Source organism: Pteropus alecto, unplaced genomic scaffold (genome assembly GCF_000325575.1).
Source record: "Pteropus alecto unplaced genomic scaffold, ASM32557v1 scaffold39, whole genome shotgun sequence".
Lineage (NCBI taxonomy): Eukaryota > Metazoa > Chordata > Mammalia > Chiroptera > Pteropodidae > Pteropus > Pteropus alecto.
The window spans coordinates 5,628,374-5,646,322 of record NW_006443568.1 but is presented as its reverse complement, the minus strand read 5'-3'; the positions used below and the strand labels follow the sequence as shown (position 1 = coordinate 5,646,322).

The 17,949-nt window shown below is 45.9% G+C and overlaps 1 protein-coding gene across 1 annotated transcript in view; it reads right to left on the bottom strand.

Annotated features, from left to right (window-relative positions):
* Positions 1 to 17,709, bottom strand: part of SPOCD1 (SPOC domain containing 1) — a 21,159-nt gene extending 3,450 nt beyond the window's left edge. Inside the window, 10 exon segments of the mRNA XM_006924519.1 lie at positions 63 to 195; positions 2,393 to 2,518; positions 3,949 to 4,065; positions 4,179 to 4,338; positions 5,123 to 5,213; positions 5,521 to 5,584; positions 5,734 to 5,775; positions 6,203 to 6,379; positions 7,383 to 7,424; positions 16,354 to 17,709. Of these exon segments, the coding sequence (XP_006924581.1) occupies positions 63 to 195; positions 2,393 to 2,518; positions 3,949 to 4,065; positions 4,179 to 4,338; positions 5,123 to 5,213; positions 5,521 to 5,584; positions 5,734 to 5,775; positions 6,203 to 6,379; positions 7,383 to 7,424; positions 16,354 to 17,709 (2,308 nt within the window).
* Between the last annotated feature and the right edge of the window lie 240 nt (positions 17,710 to 17,949).

Here is a 17,949-nt window from a genome sequence, read left to right as displayed (position 1 = left end):
AACCCCACATTCAGCCCCAGCCTGCCCACCACCCCAGAGGCCCTCCTGTCCCTCCCCGCCACCCTTGCAGATGCGGCAGCTAGGGTCTAGGAAGTGATGCTCATGTTGTGCCGTGGTGTCCTCCTGATGCTCCATAGGGTCCTTTGACATGGCAGGCAGGGCCAGTGGGCTGCAGTCTGTGGACACCATGGGAACCTGGGAGGAACAGGAGGTGAGGGGGTGGACTGGGAAGGCAGCCGGGGAAGTCAGGAGCCCTCCGTGAGGAAGGGAGCCTCAGGGATATGGTTTTATTTTTCCAAATGATATATTCTTTTATTGCAAAGGTACTGTGAACTTGTTAAAATTTGGAAAACACAGAAAATTTGAAAATTAAAAAATAACCACTCCTCGTCCTACCACTCAGCAGCTGTTGATATTCTGGGTATTCCTTTACAATAGTTTTTTTATACACGGGTTTTGGGGGTCCCTTTACTAAAATAGCCGGTACAGGCATACCTCAGAGATATTGCAGGTTCACTTCCAGACCCCCACAATAGAGAGAATATCACAAGATATTACAAATAGAATATCTCCGAATATAGTGTCACATAAGTTTTTCGGTTTCCTAGTGCATTTATAAAAGTTATGTTCACACTATACTGTAATCTATTAAGTACACAATAACTTTGTCTAAAAAAACTCAATGTACGTACCTTAATTAAAAAGTACATTATTGCTAAAATATGCTAACCATCATCTGAGCCTGTTGGAAAATGGCACCAACAGACTTGCTCGACGCAGTGTTGCCATAAACCTTTTTTTTTTTAAAAAAAGGCAGCATCGGCAAGTGCAGTAAAATGAGGTTTGCCTGTATTCTCATTTTGTCCATGAATTATAGCAGAGGCTTTTGCTATGTTATATAGTCCCTGTAGATATTACATGGATGGGTGGGCAGTATTGTACACATCACCTCTGTTGCTAGATGATTGGGTCATTCCCAGGTTTTCACTATTACGAATGGTACAGAGGACATCCTTGTACAGAAAGTATTTTCCTAAACTTTCAATTATTTCCTTAGCACAAGCTCTCAGAAGCAGATGACAGAATCAGGAGAATGAACATTTTTAAGACTTGACGTCTACTGCCAAATCACCTTTCTTCCTCACAACAGAAACAGCTTTAAACACAAACAAACATTGCTTTATGAAGATTTAAGATTTTTTTTTAACTCTACTCTTGCCCTATAAAGCACCTCCAAAGCAGTGCTAAGTAAGGCACAGGCTTTGGAGTCAGCCTGGCTTCAAATCTCAGCTCCCCTTCTGCCAAGTAGGTGACCACGGGCAAATGGATTCAGGTGCCTCATCCAGGAAACTGGCATCACTTACCTTGTAGGTCATCGTGAGATTTGAATGAGGCACTATTTGTAAAAGGGACACAGAGTAGGTATTCGATGAAGAGTAAAGACTGGTGTTATTTTCCCTTTCCTATTCTGCCACCCCCTCACTCTCTCTCTCTTCTCCCCAGGTCTTCCTAGCTCCCCACCTGACTCTTGTATTCAATTTATTCAGGGAATACAGATTGGTTTTGGTGAGGGAGCAGCCACATCCCCTGAGGGCTCCTCTCTACGCAGGCAGCGATTCTGGTTGTTGGCCTGGATACTGGTTGGGAGAGCAGGGATTTTTGTCATGTTCACTACCATTTCCCCAGTAAACATGGCTCGAGGGACCCGCCCTGCACTCCCTGTCCTGGACACACAGCTGATTAGACTGGGTGAACATCTGCCCCATGGAACACCCAACAAAAGCCAGAGCCGCCTTCTGAGAGTGGCCAAAGGGAGCCAAGGAGGAGCTCTGATGGGCTGCACGAGGCTGAGCCAAACAAAGGGTTCAGCAACTGGAAGGCTGCCGAGCCACCCTGCCAGGCCGTGCGCAAGATGGAGGGGCCAAGCGGGAGGAGGGACCAGGATGGACAAGAGGACAAGGCAGAGTGACAAGGAGACTATGCACCGACTTCCCTGCAATCTAGGTGGTTCCCTGCCTACACTCCTAAGTCCTTCCGCTGAATAGGGCAGGTCTCTGTTCCTTACATGCGCAAAGTCAATGCCTCACATGGTGTGGCCCTCTTGCTTCCCACCTGTGACCTGGTCAGAATGTCTGAGGTTAAGGGGAACGGTGTTGATAGGACTTACTATCACTCACACGGGGTCCCTTGGGGTTATGCTGAAAGTCGGGGGACTGGCACTGAGAAGGCACTGCCAGGCCCTATGCCAGCGGCTGTCTCGCTTCGTGCTCAGCTGGACCTGTGCAGTAATGATCATTACCCAGCTTTACAATGAGAACTGTGGGTCTCAGAGGTGAGCAGTGGGACCCCTGGGCATGGGCCCCGCCCGGCACCAGGCCAGGTTCCCACTCACCACCAGATCCTCCAGGGTCAGCAACTGGTCCACGTCCCGCAGGATCTCAACTTCACCCTTGTGGGTCAGTTTGGAGGTTGGGAGGCTGCACGGCTCCTTCTGTTGCTGCTCAATGATCTCCAGGCCCTGGCGGGGCAGAGCAGCCCAAACTCACCCGGGCTCAGGAATCTCTGGCCACCAGGAGCCCAAGTGCTCACTTTCCTCCCTTCCAAGCCAGCCTTTCCCTTTCCCCCACACTTTTGCTTCTGCCATTCCCCTTACCTCAAAAGCCCTCCCTCAGCCCTACCTCTCCATATTCCATCCATTTACCCTTCAACATAAGCCCTGCCTCCTCCAGAAAGCCTTCATGAACTTCACCTTCACCCGCAAGTCAATTCTGCTGCTGATTGCACCCTACTCTCTGTCCTGGAACGAGTGTGGTGTAGTCAAAAAAGCACAGGCTCTGAGGCATCTACTGGGCCATTAATAAAAATCCACAGGGTAATGTGGCCTTGGGCCAGCACTTCACTGCTCTATGTCATCCTATCTGAAACGTTTCCTGAAAGCCAGTCTCTCCCTTTCCAACCACCCCGGGATGACAGAGGTCCCATCCTCCCTGGCAGGGCGGGCTTCATGGGTGTGTAACTCTGTGTAATTGCACAGGGCCCAGTGCTTAGAAGGGCCCCATGCTCAATGCTGTCATCACCTTGAAATTCTTACTAGGTGTTGAACAAAGGGCCCCCACGCCCTGCATTTTCATTCGGCACTTGCTCCACAAATTATGGACCTGTCCTGCTCTCGGTCCCGCACAGTGCCTGAACAGAAGCTCAGCCTAGAGTGGACAGATTTTCCTAATGGAGCCCAGTTATTAATTCCAATCAGCCCAGTGTCTACCAGAACAGGAGTCTTATCGCCCCACCCCATCCCACTGGCCCACTCCCTAAATCATTCCCTCTTTCACTGGGCCACAAAAACCCTATGGAAACATCCCCAAAGCCAGCTCAGTGCCCACATCTTCCCTGCCCCTGAGCAGTTCCCAAGCAGAGGAGACCCATGGACACATGGTGTATGGGGCTGTAACTATGAAGTATGGAGCTGTGGGGTCCCTCACCCAGTCTGGGGCACCAGGAAGACTTTGGGCCCTTTCTGGGGCTTCTGAGGCTGGAATGAAAACAGACGCACCCCAGGGGGTCTATTCTCTATGGATGGTGGATGACGATCCTGGACTCCAGGATCTGGACCATCATCCCCAGTTCCTTCCCATCCCTCAGAGCTCAGCTCCATAGAAAAACAAGTGGGAGATGACACCTCTCGGGATGTCACCTCTCTACTGAGCTCTCCATCCCTAATCCCTTTCATTTCTGCTTCTTTTCCTATTTTGGTGGAGAGACTCTCTCTCTCTCCGTCTGCCTGCTCGCCTTTTCCTTTTCCTTCATTCAATGCTTCCGTCCTGTGCTCGCGTGTCTCATGGCGTTCCTCCTCACTCTGCTCTGCCTTTGTCTCTCCCTGCTCCACTCTTGGGCCACCGCCTCCCCACTACATTCTGTCGCCTGTTCTGATTTGACCCATCAGCTCACCCTTTTCTCTTCCTGGTCCCGCCAGCGGGCCAGCTCTTGGGGGGCCAGCTGCATTGAGCTCATCTGCACCAGGCCGTGGGGGGTGATATCTCCATGAACCACTTTGAGAAACAGGTCCTGCAGGGGTGGAGACAGGGCTCCACCACAGGGCTCCGAGAACCCCCACCCCAACATCCTGCCAGGGCTTTGCTCCTCTGAGGGGGCCTGGCCCAGCCCAAAGTCCTGCTCACAGGGTTCCTGGGGTCACGCAGGTTGAACAGCAGGCTGCGGTATTTGGTCTTATAGCGGCAGTTGGTGGCTTGCGTCAGGTCGAAGAGGGCAGCCTCGATGCCAGCAGCGATGCTCTCCACCACCTCCTCACTCAGCACCAGGTCTGGGAACTCCAAAAGGCTGTAGGGGACAAGGGCAGGGCCATGGCACTGAGCCGTGAGGTTATCTGGGCACTTAGCCGGAGAGGGAGAGATATGGGTGGGGAGCAGGGTCTGGGCCAACTCGTTTCTATTCTGGGCATTTTCCTACATGAACCCATCTATTCTCACCCCAATTCTGTAAGGAAGAAGTATTATCATTCTTCATATACAGAAGAGGTAAGAGAGGCTCAGAGAAGATAGGGGGCTTGCCTGAGGCCACACAATTAGTGGCAAAGCAAGATCTGAGTGCTCAGGCCACGCTCTATCCCTGGCAAGCGAACTGAAGAACGTAAGGACGAGAAAAAGCCTGGGGGAGGGTAAGGCATCTGTGAGGGCAGGGAACCAAGCCCTGGCCCCGGATGTAACCCTGAACCTGCCGCCGCTGACTTGCTGTGTGGCCTTTGCAAAGTCCCGCCCTCTCTGGGCCTTAGTCTCACCATTAGTAAAATGAGAGCTCTGGGCTCAGATCTCTGAGATGCTCCCAGCATAGAGTTTCATTGTGTCTGAAAACATTTGCTGTGGGTGACATCCACGAGGACCTGAGCAGACGCTGAGAGCTGCAGTGACTTAATGGGAAACAATGACCTTGAAGTTAGACCCAGGGTCAAACTTCAGCTCTTCTCTCTTTGTGTGAGCAAGTGACCCCACACCTACAAATGGAGTTAGTCATACACACAGAAGCCCTTAGAACATGGCACAGGAGAGGTGGTGGTATGTGAGGGCAGCTTATCAGGATGTCAGGGAAGTGGGCAGCAAGGCCTTACCGACTCCACAGCACCTCCTGCATGGCACGGACCACAGTGCCTCGTACCTCTATGTCTAGGGGCGGCTTCTCTTGTTGGGGCTGAAGCTGAGCTGTGGGGAAAAAAAGAGTCACTGGTCCCCAGGGGATGCTCAGGGCCAAGGGGAAGGGGTGACTAAATGCTGAGGGGCTTAGGTAGGCAAGGGAGGGGTCCCCCCTCAGAGACCTAGCCCCCACATATCTCTGGGAACCAAGCCCAGGCAGCCAGCCATCTTCACCCCTTTGGGGAAGGACTACAGGTAGAAAGGGGAGAAGAGTCCTAGTAGGGGCTGGGGCCAGGAGCTGAGCTGGAGCCCCCTCCAGTCCCCTCCAGTCCCCCGAGACAGGCAGCTGCTAAAGGGCATCTCCATGGCCCCTCACCTAGGTCCTTTCCCATGTCTGGTCCACCAGGCTCGTCCACTGCAGCATCCAGCGAGCCGCACTGCTGGGGGGAGGTGAGGAACTGAGGCCGTGTCTCTGCGCCCAGCCTCCCAGCCCCCCGGGAACACCACTTCTCTGTCACCTCCCTACTCCCTTTCTCCCTGACTTGTGCTCCAGCAAGGGAGGCCACGTGGCAGGGGCAGAAGCACTCACCCCTGGACACTCAGCACCGGCCTCCTGAACAGGAAGCCTCTCCTGCAAGAGAAAGAGGATGTGGAGGAGAAGGTGTGGTTCCTGGGGGTCAGGGGGTGACTCCTCAGATGGTGGAAAGGGTCAGAGTGGCCACCAGAGCCCCATGCTGTCCCTCCTGAGGAGGCGTCTAGAGGAACTTGAGGTGGCAGGACAGGCTGGTTGGCCAGGAACAAAGGTAGGCGACCACTCCCTCTCCAAATGCTCAGGAGGCCCAGCCCTTCCCTGGCCCCAGTCAAGCTCCTGAATTCAGCAGTGCAGGAACACGCAGATCCCCAGGCCAGCCTGCCAGGTGGGGGTCAACCCAGCCTCTGGCTATTGTTCTGTGTGGCCAAAAGCAAGTCACAGCATCTCTCTGGGCTACAGTGGCATCTCTGTGAATCAGGTGTGAAGGGTTAAGTGACACTACCTATGTAAAGGACCCATTCTGTACCTGGCACCCAGTGGGGTCCCGGGTCACGGGCCTGCCCTTCCTTCTGGGCCTCTGGGCAGGTGAGGCTGAGCTGACCTCCATCATGTTCTCCAGAGCCTCCAGCTTTGAAGATTGCAGCTCCCCTGCCTGGCCATGGCTGATGGCCCCCAGGAGGTGAATCAGCGCCCCGGAACCAAGCTGCAGCAGGAGAAGAGCACTTCAGAACCGAGCAGGCTGGGCTGCAGCTCATCCCCTCAGAGTACAGTAATTGTTCCTGTCACTCTCCCCCACTCGACTCTAAGCTCCATGAACACAGGGAACATGTCTTGGTCCCCATTCTATTCCCAAAGCCTACAAAGGCCTGCCACACATTAGGGTTCAATAAATATTTGCTGACTGTTTGGCTTGTGTCCCAGGGTGGGGGGTCTTTCTTCATTCCCTTCCTCTCATCTTCCCCTCTCACTCCCAAACACAATCAGAGTTAACTAGACCCTTTTCATCCTTCTGATTAGAGATGCATCTCATTGAGGGGACATAACCTGTTCTGGGTTCCCCTTCTCCTCCTCCAAGTTCTGTCATGCCTATTTTCAAGGGTCACTGACTTGTTCTTTGCCCTTCCCCATGACAAACATGCCCATTCTCCCCTCTAAAAGGCTGCTGATCACCTCACTATTGCCCCTGAGATAAACCCCTTCATGACCACTGCAAGGTACAGAATGGGTTTTGGTCTTCTGACAAGCTCAAGAATCTATCCTGCTCCCCTTTTTGCTATGGCTTCCAGGGAGCTCAGTGTTAACTTTGAGCCTCTCAGTTATACCTTTCCAAGATTTGAGCATGGGAAGGATTGTTGTAACAAGATTTCCCTTTCTCCATCTCTTTTTCTTGCTTTCTTTAGACTTTTATCCCACTTTAAGTATGTTTTGATTATTTTGATTTATCACAAACCACAGGAAACTGTTTTGAAAGCAGATGGGTCGGGTCTGAAAACTAATCCTTGAATGAACTATCATGAATGGTCAAGTTCCACGGCCTGGGGGAAACTGAAGTCTGAAATTCAGCACCATGGGGAGTGGGGAGCACTATGATGCTCTGGAGGAGGGCAGGCCAGGGGGGCTGGGATTGCCTTTATCGTGGAGGACCCCACCCCACCAGACCTGAGGAGAGGGAGGAAGAAAGGCAGTAATAAAAAGTAAAAACCTACATAACACACATGCTTCACCCCATGGGGCATTTTCATTTCCTCCTTGGAGAGAAAGAAGATGCAAAGATTAGAATCCAGTGCACCCAGTAATCCCACTGCAGGGAATTCACAAGATGACACTCACACAGAGGCGAAAGATGTACCTTCAGTGTTCAATGGCATTTATAACTGAAAAAATTGAGTACAATCTAATGTCCATCAAAGGGGAACGGTTAATAAAGTAACCCACCATACTATGGATGCTATGTGGCTATTAAAAAAAAAAGGTGAGTCATAATAAAAACCACCATTCAGGGGCTTAGAAAGTAAGGAAAGAAGCATGTCATATGTGATTTTATGAAGGTCTCAGAACAACACCATGAGGTATGTACTATTTCTACCCCCATTTTACAGATGAGGAAAGTGACGCTCAGAGAGGATCTGAAAAGTCCCATAGCTCCTAAGCAGCAGATCTGGGTTTAGAATCTAGTTCTGTCTGACTCCAAAGCCCAGGCACTTCTGCTGAGCTCTGCAGAAGCACTGACTGATGTGGAAAGATGTCATGGCAAACTATTAGGAGAACTAGAAAAAAAAAAAAAATAGGTGACAGAATAGCATCTGTTGCATAAGCCCATTTACGTAAATATATATTTATAGATGCATAACAGTGGTTATCTCTGGGGAATGAAATTCCAGGAGGACTTTGGCTTTCCACTTGCAGACAGTTGGGTGTTTATGTTATTCAAAATGAGCACGTATTTTTTTTATAATCGGAAACATATTTTTTAACTAAAAAAAACAAGCTCAGAACAATATGTCGTGCGCTACCATTTGCGTTAAAAAGAGAGAGAAAAGATTTTTAATTTGTATTTGCTCGAATCTATGTAAACTATCTCCGGAGGTATCCACCAGAACCTAATAACGGAGACTACCAACAGGAGAGGGGCTGGGAGCTGGGAAGGAGACTTTTCACTTTTTTTTTTTAAACCATGGGAATGAATCAGCCTTTCAAAAAAGTAAATTGAGAAAGAGGGGTGAAAAATGGGACATCTGGGAAGGAAAGCAGAAAAGATATTAAGAATAGCCCTTCACAGTTTAAAACTTTTTGGCTGGTCCCCGTCTCAGAGGTCCATACAGCAGCATTACGAGTCTTCAAACAACAGACAGCAATCAGAACAGCAAAGACTTTAGATACTGGACTTATCAGACCAGAATACAAAATATGTAATGCACCATATTAATTTAGTGAAATAAAAGGAGTCGAACATATGAGAGAAAGGCAAAAAAAAAAAAATTTCAAATGATCAAGCAGATTTGCTTGGGAACCAAACACAACTCTGGAAATGAAAATATGATGATAATAATAATATTTCGAATTAAAAACTCAAAAATAGGCTTAATAGCATTTTAGACAGCGATGAAATTAGTGAACTAAAAGACAGATTCAAATGAACTATCAAGAATATTCACAGCACAGAGACTGTGAAACAGTCGAGAGATACAAAGGGTAGAGTGAAAAGACTAATTAATCTAACTAAAGTTCCAGAAAGAGAAGAGAGAATAGGGCAGAGGCAGTATTTGAAGATATGTGGCTAAGAATTTTCCTGAATTGATAAAAGACAGTAATTCACAGATTCGAAAAGCTCAGTGAATTCCAAACAGGTTAAGTAAAAATAAATCCATACCTAGACATGTCATAGTGAAACTGTTCAACACAAACGATAGGAGATCCTAAAAGTATCAAGAGGAAAAATAACAGCTAACACATTAATAGCAGTGAAAATGTGCTATCGCTGCTCTGAATGCTTTACTTAATCCTCACCACAACCCTATGAGCTAGATACTGGTATTCTTATTGCCCCCATTTTACAGAAGAGGAAAGAGGCACAGAGCGGTTAATCAGCTTGCCCAGTATCACACAGCTAGTAAACCAAAGAGCTGGGATTTAAATCCAGGCAGTCTGATTCCAGAGGCCACACCTTTAACTACAATGCTATAATGCCTCTCACCAGAAGACGTTTTACCTGCAAAGGAATGGCAATTAGACTAATTTCTCATCAGTGATATGGAAGGCAAAATGGAGAATAATGATATTTTCAATGTGCTTAAAGAAAATAACTATCAATTGTGGACTCAGATAAAATCTTCTTCGAGAATGAGGATAAAATAAAAATATCACAGAGAAAACCGAAAGTTATTGTTTTCTTGATAATTTAATTTTTTCTCAATAAACAAAATATTCAAGGATGAACTTGAGGCATAAGGAAAGAAAAATGATCCCAGATAGAAAAGCTGAGATAGGAGGGGGAATTTTGAACAAAGAAAATGATAAATATGATGTTAAATCGAAACAAACATTGACTTATAAAACTATAATAACTGTAATTTGTGGGATTAAAAAAATAACTTAGGACCAATTAAGTGGATAACAACTGCACATAAGCTGGGAAGGTTCATGCTTGGAATTAAAGCATTCCAAGGTCCTTAGATCATGGATCTTTGTCTTCCTTTCAGAGGAAGATAAAGATAGTAACTACTGAAAATCTTTGATAAGTTAGGTGTTTGTGTTAAAATTTCCAAAATAGCCACCAAAAGAGTATAAACAGGACATTAAAAACTTCCAAACTATTAGAGGGACCAAAAAAAAAAAAAAAAGGAAAAATAATCAATCTAAAAGGAGGCAATAAAAGGAGAGAAAGTACAGAAAATGCAGGATATATGCAAAGCACAAAATAAGACACTAGGAATAGATTCAAATAAATCAGTAACTGCAACAAATGTAAATAGACTAATACCTCAAATAAATACAAAAATTATCATCAGATCTTTAAAAAAAGAAAATCCAATGATAAGATATTTTTAAGACCTATTTCTAATATGCAACAATGTAAAAAGATTGAGAGGAAAAAAATGGAATAATATGTGAATGGGCAGTTACCAACCAAAACACGGGTTTGTAGCTATATTAACATTAGATCAAACAGACTTGGACAAAAAATAAGTAAAGGCAAAGACCTTACTACTTAATGATAAGCAGTTTCACCAGGAAGATATAACAACACCTAATTTACAAGCATCTAATAACATGATCTTAAAAAATATAAAGCAAATATTGACAAAATTACAAGAAAAAAGGCAAATCACCATTATGCCAAGAAATTTTAATGCCATTAACTTTGATAAGTCTAGCTGACAAAACAGTAAGGATAAAAAGATTCAGTGAAAACAATTAACAAGCATAATTGCATACATATATAGAACATCGTTCCTAACAGATAGAAAATATACTCTTTTCGGTTCAACTTTAACATATATGAAAATTAAGCATAGCCTAGTCATAATACAAATCTCAATAAAGTTCAAAAGATTAGTATATTTTAGACCAGCACTACCCAACAGACACATAAACATCAGCCATATGTATACTTTTAAGTTTTCTAGTAGCCACATTTTAAAAAGGTAAAAAGAAACTACTGAAATTAATTTTATAATTTAACATATCCAAAGTATTATCATTGCAACGTGTAATTAATGTAAAAGATATTGAGACTTTTATTTTTTTTAATACGTCTTTGAGATGTGGTGTGTATTTTACACCTACAATATATGTCAGTTTGGACTAGCCAGATTTCAAGTGTTCAACAGACACAAGTGGCTAGTGGCCGCTATATCAGCCAACTCAGATAAAGATCCCATTGTCGGACCACAATCTGATTAAGTTAGAAAGCAATAACAGAAAGAGAGAGAGACTATATAAAGAATATATATAAAGAATATATCAAGCACTTCTACAGATCAATAAGGAAAAATTAAACAACTAAAAATTTTTTTGGCTAAAGACCTAACAGGAATGGTCAAAATGCACGCAAAGATTCTCCTTAGTAACAGGGAAATAAAAATTAAAACAACATCGAGACACCATAGCATACCCCCACTTCGGCAAAAATTGAAATCTGATAATATCAAGGGCTGGTGAAGATGTGGAACTACTGGAATTTATACACTTCTGATGGGAGTGTAAACTGTTTCAAACACTTCAGAAAACATCTGGCACTGTTTAAGTTAGGCTGAAGATGTGTGTAACCTAGCAATTCCACTCCAAGGAATATTCCATGGAGGTGTTCTTTCCCTTATACACCAAGAAACATATGCATAACTGTTCATCACAGCAGCACCATATGTAACAGTAAAAAACTGCAAACAACTCCAATGCCCATTTGGAGTCAAGAAATAAATTGTGGCATATTCATGCAATAGGCTACTTGCTGCCTACACTTAGGATCTGTGTCACCTTGGGAAAGTTACTTAATCTTTCTGTGCCTCAATTTTCTCATCAGTGAAATGGAGATAATACTAGTATCTGCCTCACAGTGTTGATGCAAGAATCATTATCCTTATTAAAGGCTCTTAGAACAGTGCCTGGAACACTGCAAGTTCTCTCTGTAAACGCTGATGCTGTTAAGATTCTTTGGCTCCTGTCCTGAAAAAATCCCTTTCTGATACCTGACCACACTTCAGTCTCCCCAATTCCATTCAAGCCATGTTGTCCTGGCTGATCTTTCCCACCTCACTATTGTCCTCTTGATCCCATCCCACATTCTGCTCCACTCCTATAACACTCCAAGCTGCCTCCTGCCTCTGGACCTTTGCATATGCTCTACGCGCTCCTAGTATGCCCTTCCTTCCTTCTCTGCCTGCTCAACATATACTTCCTTTGCCCAGACCCAGCTCAGACATCCCCCTCCTTGGCCTTACACTACCTTAAAACCCTCCCGCCCACCCCTCTCCAAGGAAGACTCAATTGCTATCTGGGTATCCAGGATCTGTCGGGCTTCAGTCTGTATCTCGACTTTCTGATGACTTGTTTTGTCTCCCCATCCCCCACCAACTTGTTGAACAAATTATAATAAAGTCTCATACAAATCCTAACCCCTCAGCCAGGCCTTTGGCAGCCTGGCCCAGAGCATGGACTCGGGAGTCATACAAGCTGAGAATCCTGGCTGCACCATTCACTTGCTATGTGACCCTGAGTGAATCACTTAATTTCTCTGAATTCTAGTTTTCTTAATTAACAAAGCAGGAGTATTAACACTGACTTTTAATGCTATTCTGAGGATTAAATATGAGATGATGACATATGTGAAGCTCTTTGTATACAGTAAGAACTCAATGAAAAGAGCTATTCTTAGGTTACCCATCTGTTGGAAAGACACACTCCTCCCTCACATGGCTCCTAACACTTTGCAGCTACACACAGGGTACCTAAGCCTGAGAACCTGGGTAGGGCCAGAGGAGCTGTGTGCCTCTCCGGTTGTGATGGGCAGAGCAGGTAGCACTGGCAGAGCAAGTAGAGCTGCCCTCCCCATATCCCTTACCAACCCATCCACAGAGCAGCTTCAGACCTCACTGGGCACTGCAGTGCTCAGGGCAGAGAAAAAAATGGCCTTTCAACCCACCTCCCCGCACCCCTTTCAAGAGTCTTATTTCAAGCCAGAGGAATACAACACAACCGACCTCACATACCAGATTCCCAGCGGACTCTCCCATTTCATAGAAGAGCAACTAAAATTCAGAGAAGAGACATCTCTCTTCTAAAATTGCCCTGTAGTAAGAAACAGAACCTGATCTTGAATCCATGTGTCTGCCACAGGCACTAGCCAGGCTGCCTATAGGAGAAGGTGTTAGGGCCCTAAAAGGGATTCCAGACCAGCTAGACCCTATGCCCATTCCCCACTCAGCCCTGTCCTCAGCCACCTGCCCGTCCCTATCACAGCCCAGCCTCAATTCTTCTCCTGCAGCTGGTACCAGTTGCCATGGCAACGGGTTATTTGGGAAGCTGTAGGATGATAGGCTGTGCTGCAAAGTCAAGGATGGGGCCTCGAGGAGAGAGCAACCATGGGCTGCTTGCAGTCAAAGCAGGTGGGCACCTGGCTCCACCACTAAGCTTAAACAAGCCCTTCAAAATGCTGTCGACTCAGGAATCCCAATTCTGAGCACCTTGCCCAAATAACTAATGTGAAATGAGGAGAAGCCAGATGCTCAGCGATGTTCGCCCCAGCGTTACTTAGAGCAGGACAAAATTGTATGTCGATAGCAGGTAACATTTTTTAGTACTTTTCTTGTACCAGGCACCATGCTAAATGACAAGCATGCATCACCTCACTTGCTCCTCACCACCACCCTATGAGATATACCAGAAAGGTGAAGTCACTTGCCTAAGTCATTCAGACAGTGGCAAAGCCAGGACCTAATGCCAGTCGGTCAGCCTCCAGGCTTCGAGCTCTGAATCACACTACAGAGGTCAGAAATGAGAAAAGGAAGTCCCAGCCCATCCTCTAGTCCTGGCAGCACCTGTGGCTGTGACAAATATGCCTGTAACTGCTATGATGCAGGGCTCAGGGAAAGCACAGATTTGGCAGAACAATATGTACAAACTTGGAGAGATCTTCAAATACTACAGCGCTTGAAAAATAAACAAAGTACAAGTCCCAGAACAATGAAGCACAGTATGTAGGTGTTCATATAGGTACAGAAATTCACAGGAAGGAAACTGGAAAGATGCTGTTAACAGTGGTTATCTCCAGACTAAGGGGAATGTGGCCGGGAGGCATTCAAAGGAATTTCCTCATTCTGTATTAACAACTGATTGTGAAAAAATTTTAAATACCAAAAAAATCAAGTTATAAAATTTGGCACACGTGATCCCATTTCTAGGCAAAGAAAAGATATATATGCATAGGAAAAAGATAGAAAAAGGATATTCTGGTATACAAATGTCGGCATTTGGGGGATTTTTATTTCTCCATTTTCTATAATATACTGGTATTAGTTTTTTAATTAAAAATTAAGGTTTTTGAGCAATGCTTACAAAAACAGTGTAATCTCAATCTAATGTAATTATAGTAACAAATAGTGATAAATCACACAGGTAGCTCATTGGTTTTTATGCCAGTTCTACTAATTTGCTATTTGGCCTTGAACTAGTCATTTCACCTCTTTGACCCTCAGTGTCCACATCAGTAAAATGGGCAGATATATTAATAGTATCATAGAGTTGTTACGAAGATTGAAGACAAAGCACTTAGTACAGTACGCAGCACATGGTAAACAGGCTAGATACTATTACTAATAGTAATAGTAGTAATATTCCACAGTAGTAATCCTCCAGAGCAGGGAATATGCACAAGCAGGCAGTGCAATGAGTTCTCACCATAGACTGCCTGAGGGGAAACAAAATTAAAAATAAACAAAAGGTACTACGGCAAAACTAAAAAGTTTTTGCACAGCAAAGGAAACCATCAACACACGAAAAGACAACCTACTGAATGGGAGAAGATATTATATTCACCAATGATACATCTGATAAGGGGTTAATACCCAAAATTTATAAAGAACTTATACAACTCAACATCAGAAAAACAAACAATCCAATTAAAAAAATGAGCAGAGGACCTGAATAGACATTTCTCCAAAGAGGACATACAGGTAGCCAATAGACGTATGAAAAGATGCTCAACATTACTAATCATCAGAGAAATGCACATTAAAACCACAATGACATATCACCTCACACCTGTCAGAATAGCCCATCATCAATAAATCAACAAACAACAAGTGTTGTCAAGGATGGGGAGAAAAGGGAACCCTTGAGCACTGTCAGTAGGATTGCAAACTGGTGCAGCCACTATGGAAAACAGTTTGGAGGTTCCTCAAAAAATTAAAAATAGAACTACCTTATGACCCAGCAATCCTGCATCTGGGTATTTCTCTGAAAAAAAAAACCAAAATACTAATTTTAAAGGATATATGCACACCTATGTTCACTACAGCACAATTTACAATAGCCAAGACATGGAAGCAACCTAAGTGCCTATCAGTGGTCAACTGGATAAAGACGGGGTACACATAAACAATGGAATATTACTCAGCCATAAAAAATGAAATCTTACCATTTGCAACAACATAGATGAACCTAGAGGATATTATGCTAAGTGAAATAAGTCAGACAGAGAAAGACAAATACCATATGATCTCACTTATATGTGGAATCTAAAGAATGGAATAAATGAACAAACAAAAGAGAAACAGACTCATTGATACAGAGAACAAACTGATGGTTTCCAGATGGGAGAGGGGTTGGCAGACTGGGTGAAAAAAGTGAAGAGATTAAGAAGTACAAATTGGTGGTTACAATATAGTCACAGGGATGTAAAATACAGCATAAGAAATATAGTCAATAATATTGTAATAACCACGTATACTGCCAGGTGGGTACTAGACTAATTGGGGGATCTCTTCATAAATTATATAAATTTCTAACCACTACACTGTACACCTGAAACTAATATAAAAAATATTGAATGTCAACAGTAATTTAAAAAAAAACATTTAAAAAAGACAGACTGCCTGCATTTATCTCTTGACTTCGTCATTTACTAGATGTGTGACCTGGGGCCTGTTACCTTACTTCTCTGGACCTCATGTGAGGATTCAATCAAAAGCACCTGGCACATAATACATGTTCAATAAATGTGATACAATTCAACTATGTGAGAAGTATACATCAAAAACAAGTAGTGTCATCTTCTGCCCTTTGTGTATAAACATGTTAGCTATGATTATTAATAAAATGACAATTATAAGTAAAAGAACAATGGAAAAGGAAGCAGTGAATACGAGGAACACGGCCGGGCACTGACTCCCTCGCTGTGTGAGCTTGGAGAAATTTGTGAACTTCCCTGAGCCTCAGTTTCTCCATCTGGAAATATAGAGCCAATGCCCATCTTCTCAGACTATTGTTGACACTAAACGAAAAGCCAGTATTTTCTCTTTCCTGATTTGGTGGGCTTCAGTTTAGTCATACCTCAATAGGCATAAGGGATAATGATAATTAAGACCCCTTCCAACTTAGTTCTATTAAATTTCACCACCAAGCATGGTGTTGAGAAATTGGCCTGGCCCTTCCTATCCCATCCTCTCAGACCCAACTTACCAGTTTAAGGCAGCCTCCTGGGCTAGATTCTGCTCGCTGGTCCTGGTTGGAGTTGTCTGAACTTCTGTCTGTGCCTTGATCCTGGGTACAGAGCACTAGGCCCTTCCCCAGCTTAGCACACTTGGATCTTCTCTGTCCCATGGACAGCCCTGGGTGAACCTTGCTGGCTGCAGGCTCTAGAGAGCTGGCGAGGGTGTCAGTGGGAGCAGGGAGTCCTTGCCCAGCCCAGGCCCTGGACATGGGCTGAGTCTCGACATTCAGCTCCTCCTGATTGTGTGAGATGACAAGTCCATCATCACCGCCAGCCCCCACTACGTGCTCCGCTTCTTGTTGCTCTGTGGAAGCCACAGACCTTCCTAGGCATGCTGCTGAGCTCTGTGGAAGATCCTGAGCAGCCAGCCTGAGGGACTCTCCTCCACTGGGCAGCAGGAACTCTACAGGGTCATAAAGGCTGCCTGGCTGTGCCCCATCCCCCAGGACAGGCAGATATTCAAACTTCTCAGTCTCCAAGGCACATCCCACAAAATTTCCGCCTAGATCTTCAAGCCCAGACTCGGAGTCCTTGGAAGAGAGAAGACTGCAAAGGCCTCCCAAGGACTCCAGGTCAGCACCTTGTGGGGGGCTTCCCACACACTGGGGATTGGCCCCACCTAGGCTCTGACCAAGCCCCAAGAAGCCACTAGCCCCCTCCCCACCCTCTGAGCAGGCCTCACGTCTCCTGCTTTTCTTTCTTGTCCCTACAGGGGCTGGGCCTGATGAGGATGGCAGGTCCCTTTTGGGGGGTTTCTCTTTGCTGAGGGTGGGGCTTCTTCCATCACACCCTTGAGAACTCCTCTCATCTTCTCCAACCTCTTTGGGCCCAGGGCAGCTCTCCTTCTCCACTCCGGGTGGTGTTTCCCTGCCAACCAAAGCTCTCTCTGGGAGATCCACAGACCTGCTACAAAGATTCCCAGGCCAACTTTCATCTAAAATGTTGTAGAGAGAAACCTGGAGCCTCTTGGAGGGCCAAGCAGGCACTGTGGGCATAGAGACGTGGAGCTTGGGGTCAGGCACCGAAATCTGGCTTTGTCCTAGAGCTTGCAGCTCCAGGACCACCAGGTGGGCCTCCTCCTCCAGGCTGGCCTCAGGAGCACTCTCAGCCTTGGAGCTAGCACTTCGATTGGCCACTTTCCTGAGCACTCTCTTTGTTTTGCCAGCCCAAACTCGGGCCCCAGAGCCCGCCCTGGGCAGGTCCGGTGCCAGGCCTGACCCAGAGCTAGCTTCTTTCATGTCCTCCTGGAAAAGCCTACAGCTGCGCTGGGGACTGAGAACAGGGTCCTCTGTGCTGGAACCCTCTGCAGCCCCCTCCTGAGACATGTCCATCCACCTAGAGGGGCCAAAAGAGGAACACGGGCCCTGTGAGGAGACACAGAAGAGACTTCATCAGAGGGTCTGACTCGCCAGCCCATTTTGGACACCAGGCCATCGGCAACCTGGGAGGTGCCCTCCCTTCCAGGTGCCACCACTGGGCCCTGTCCACGTAAGGTCCGGAGGCCACAGGGACCTAAGGCAGCACCCAGTGATATAAGCACCCCAGCAGACCTGGGCCCCAGGCGA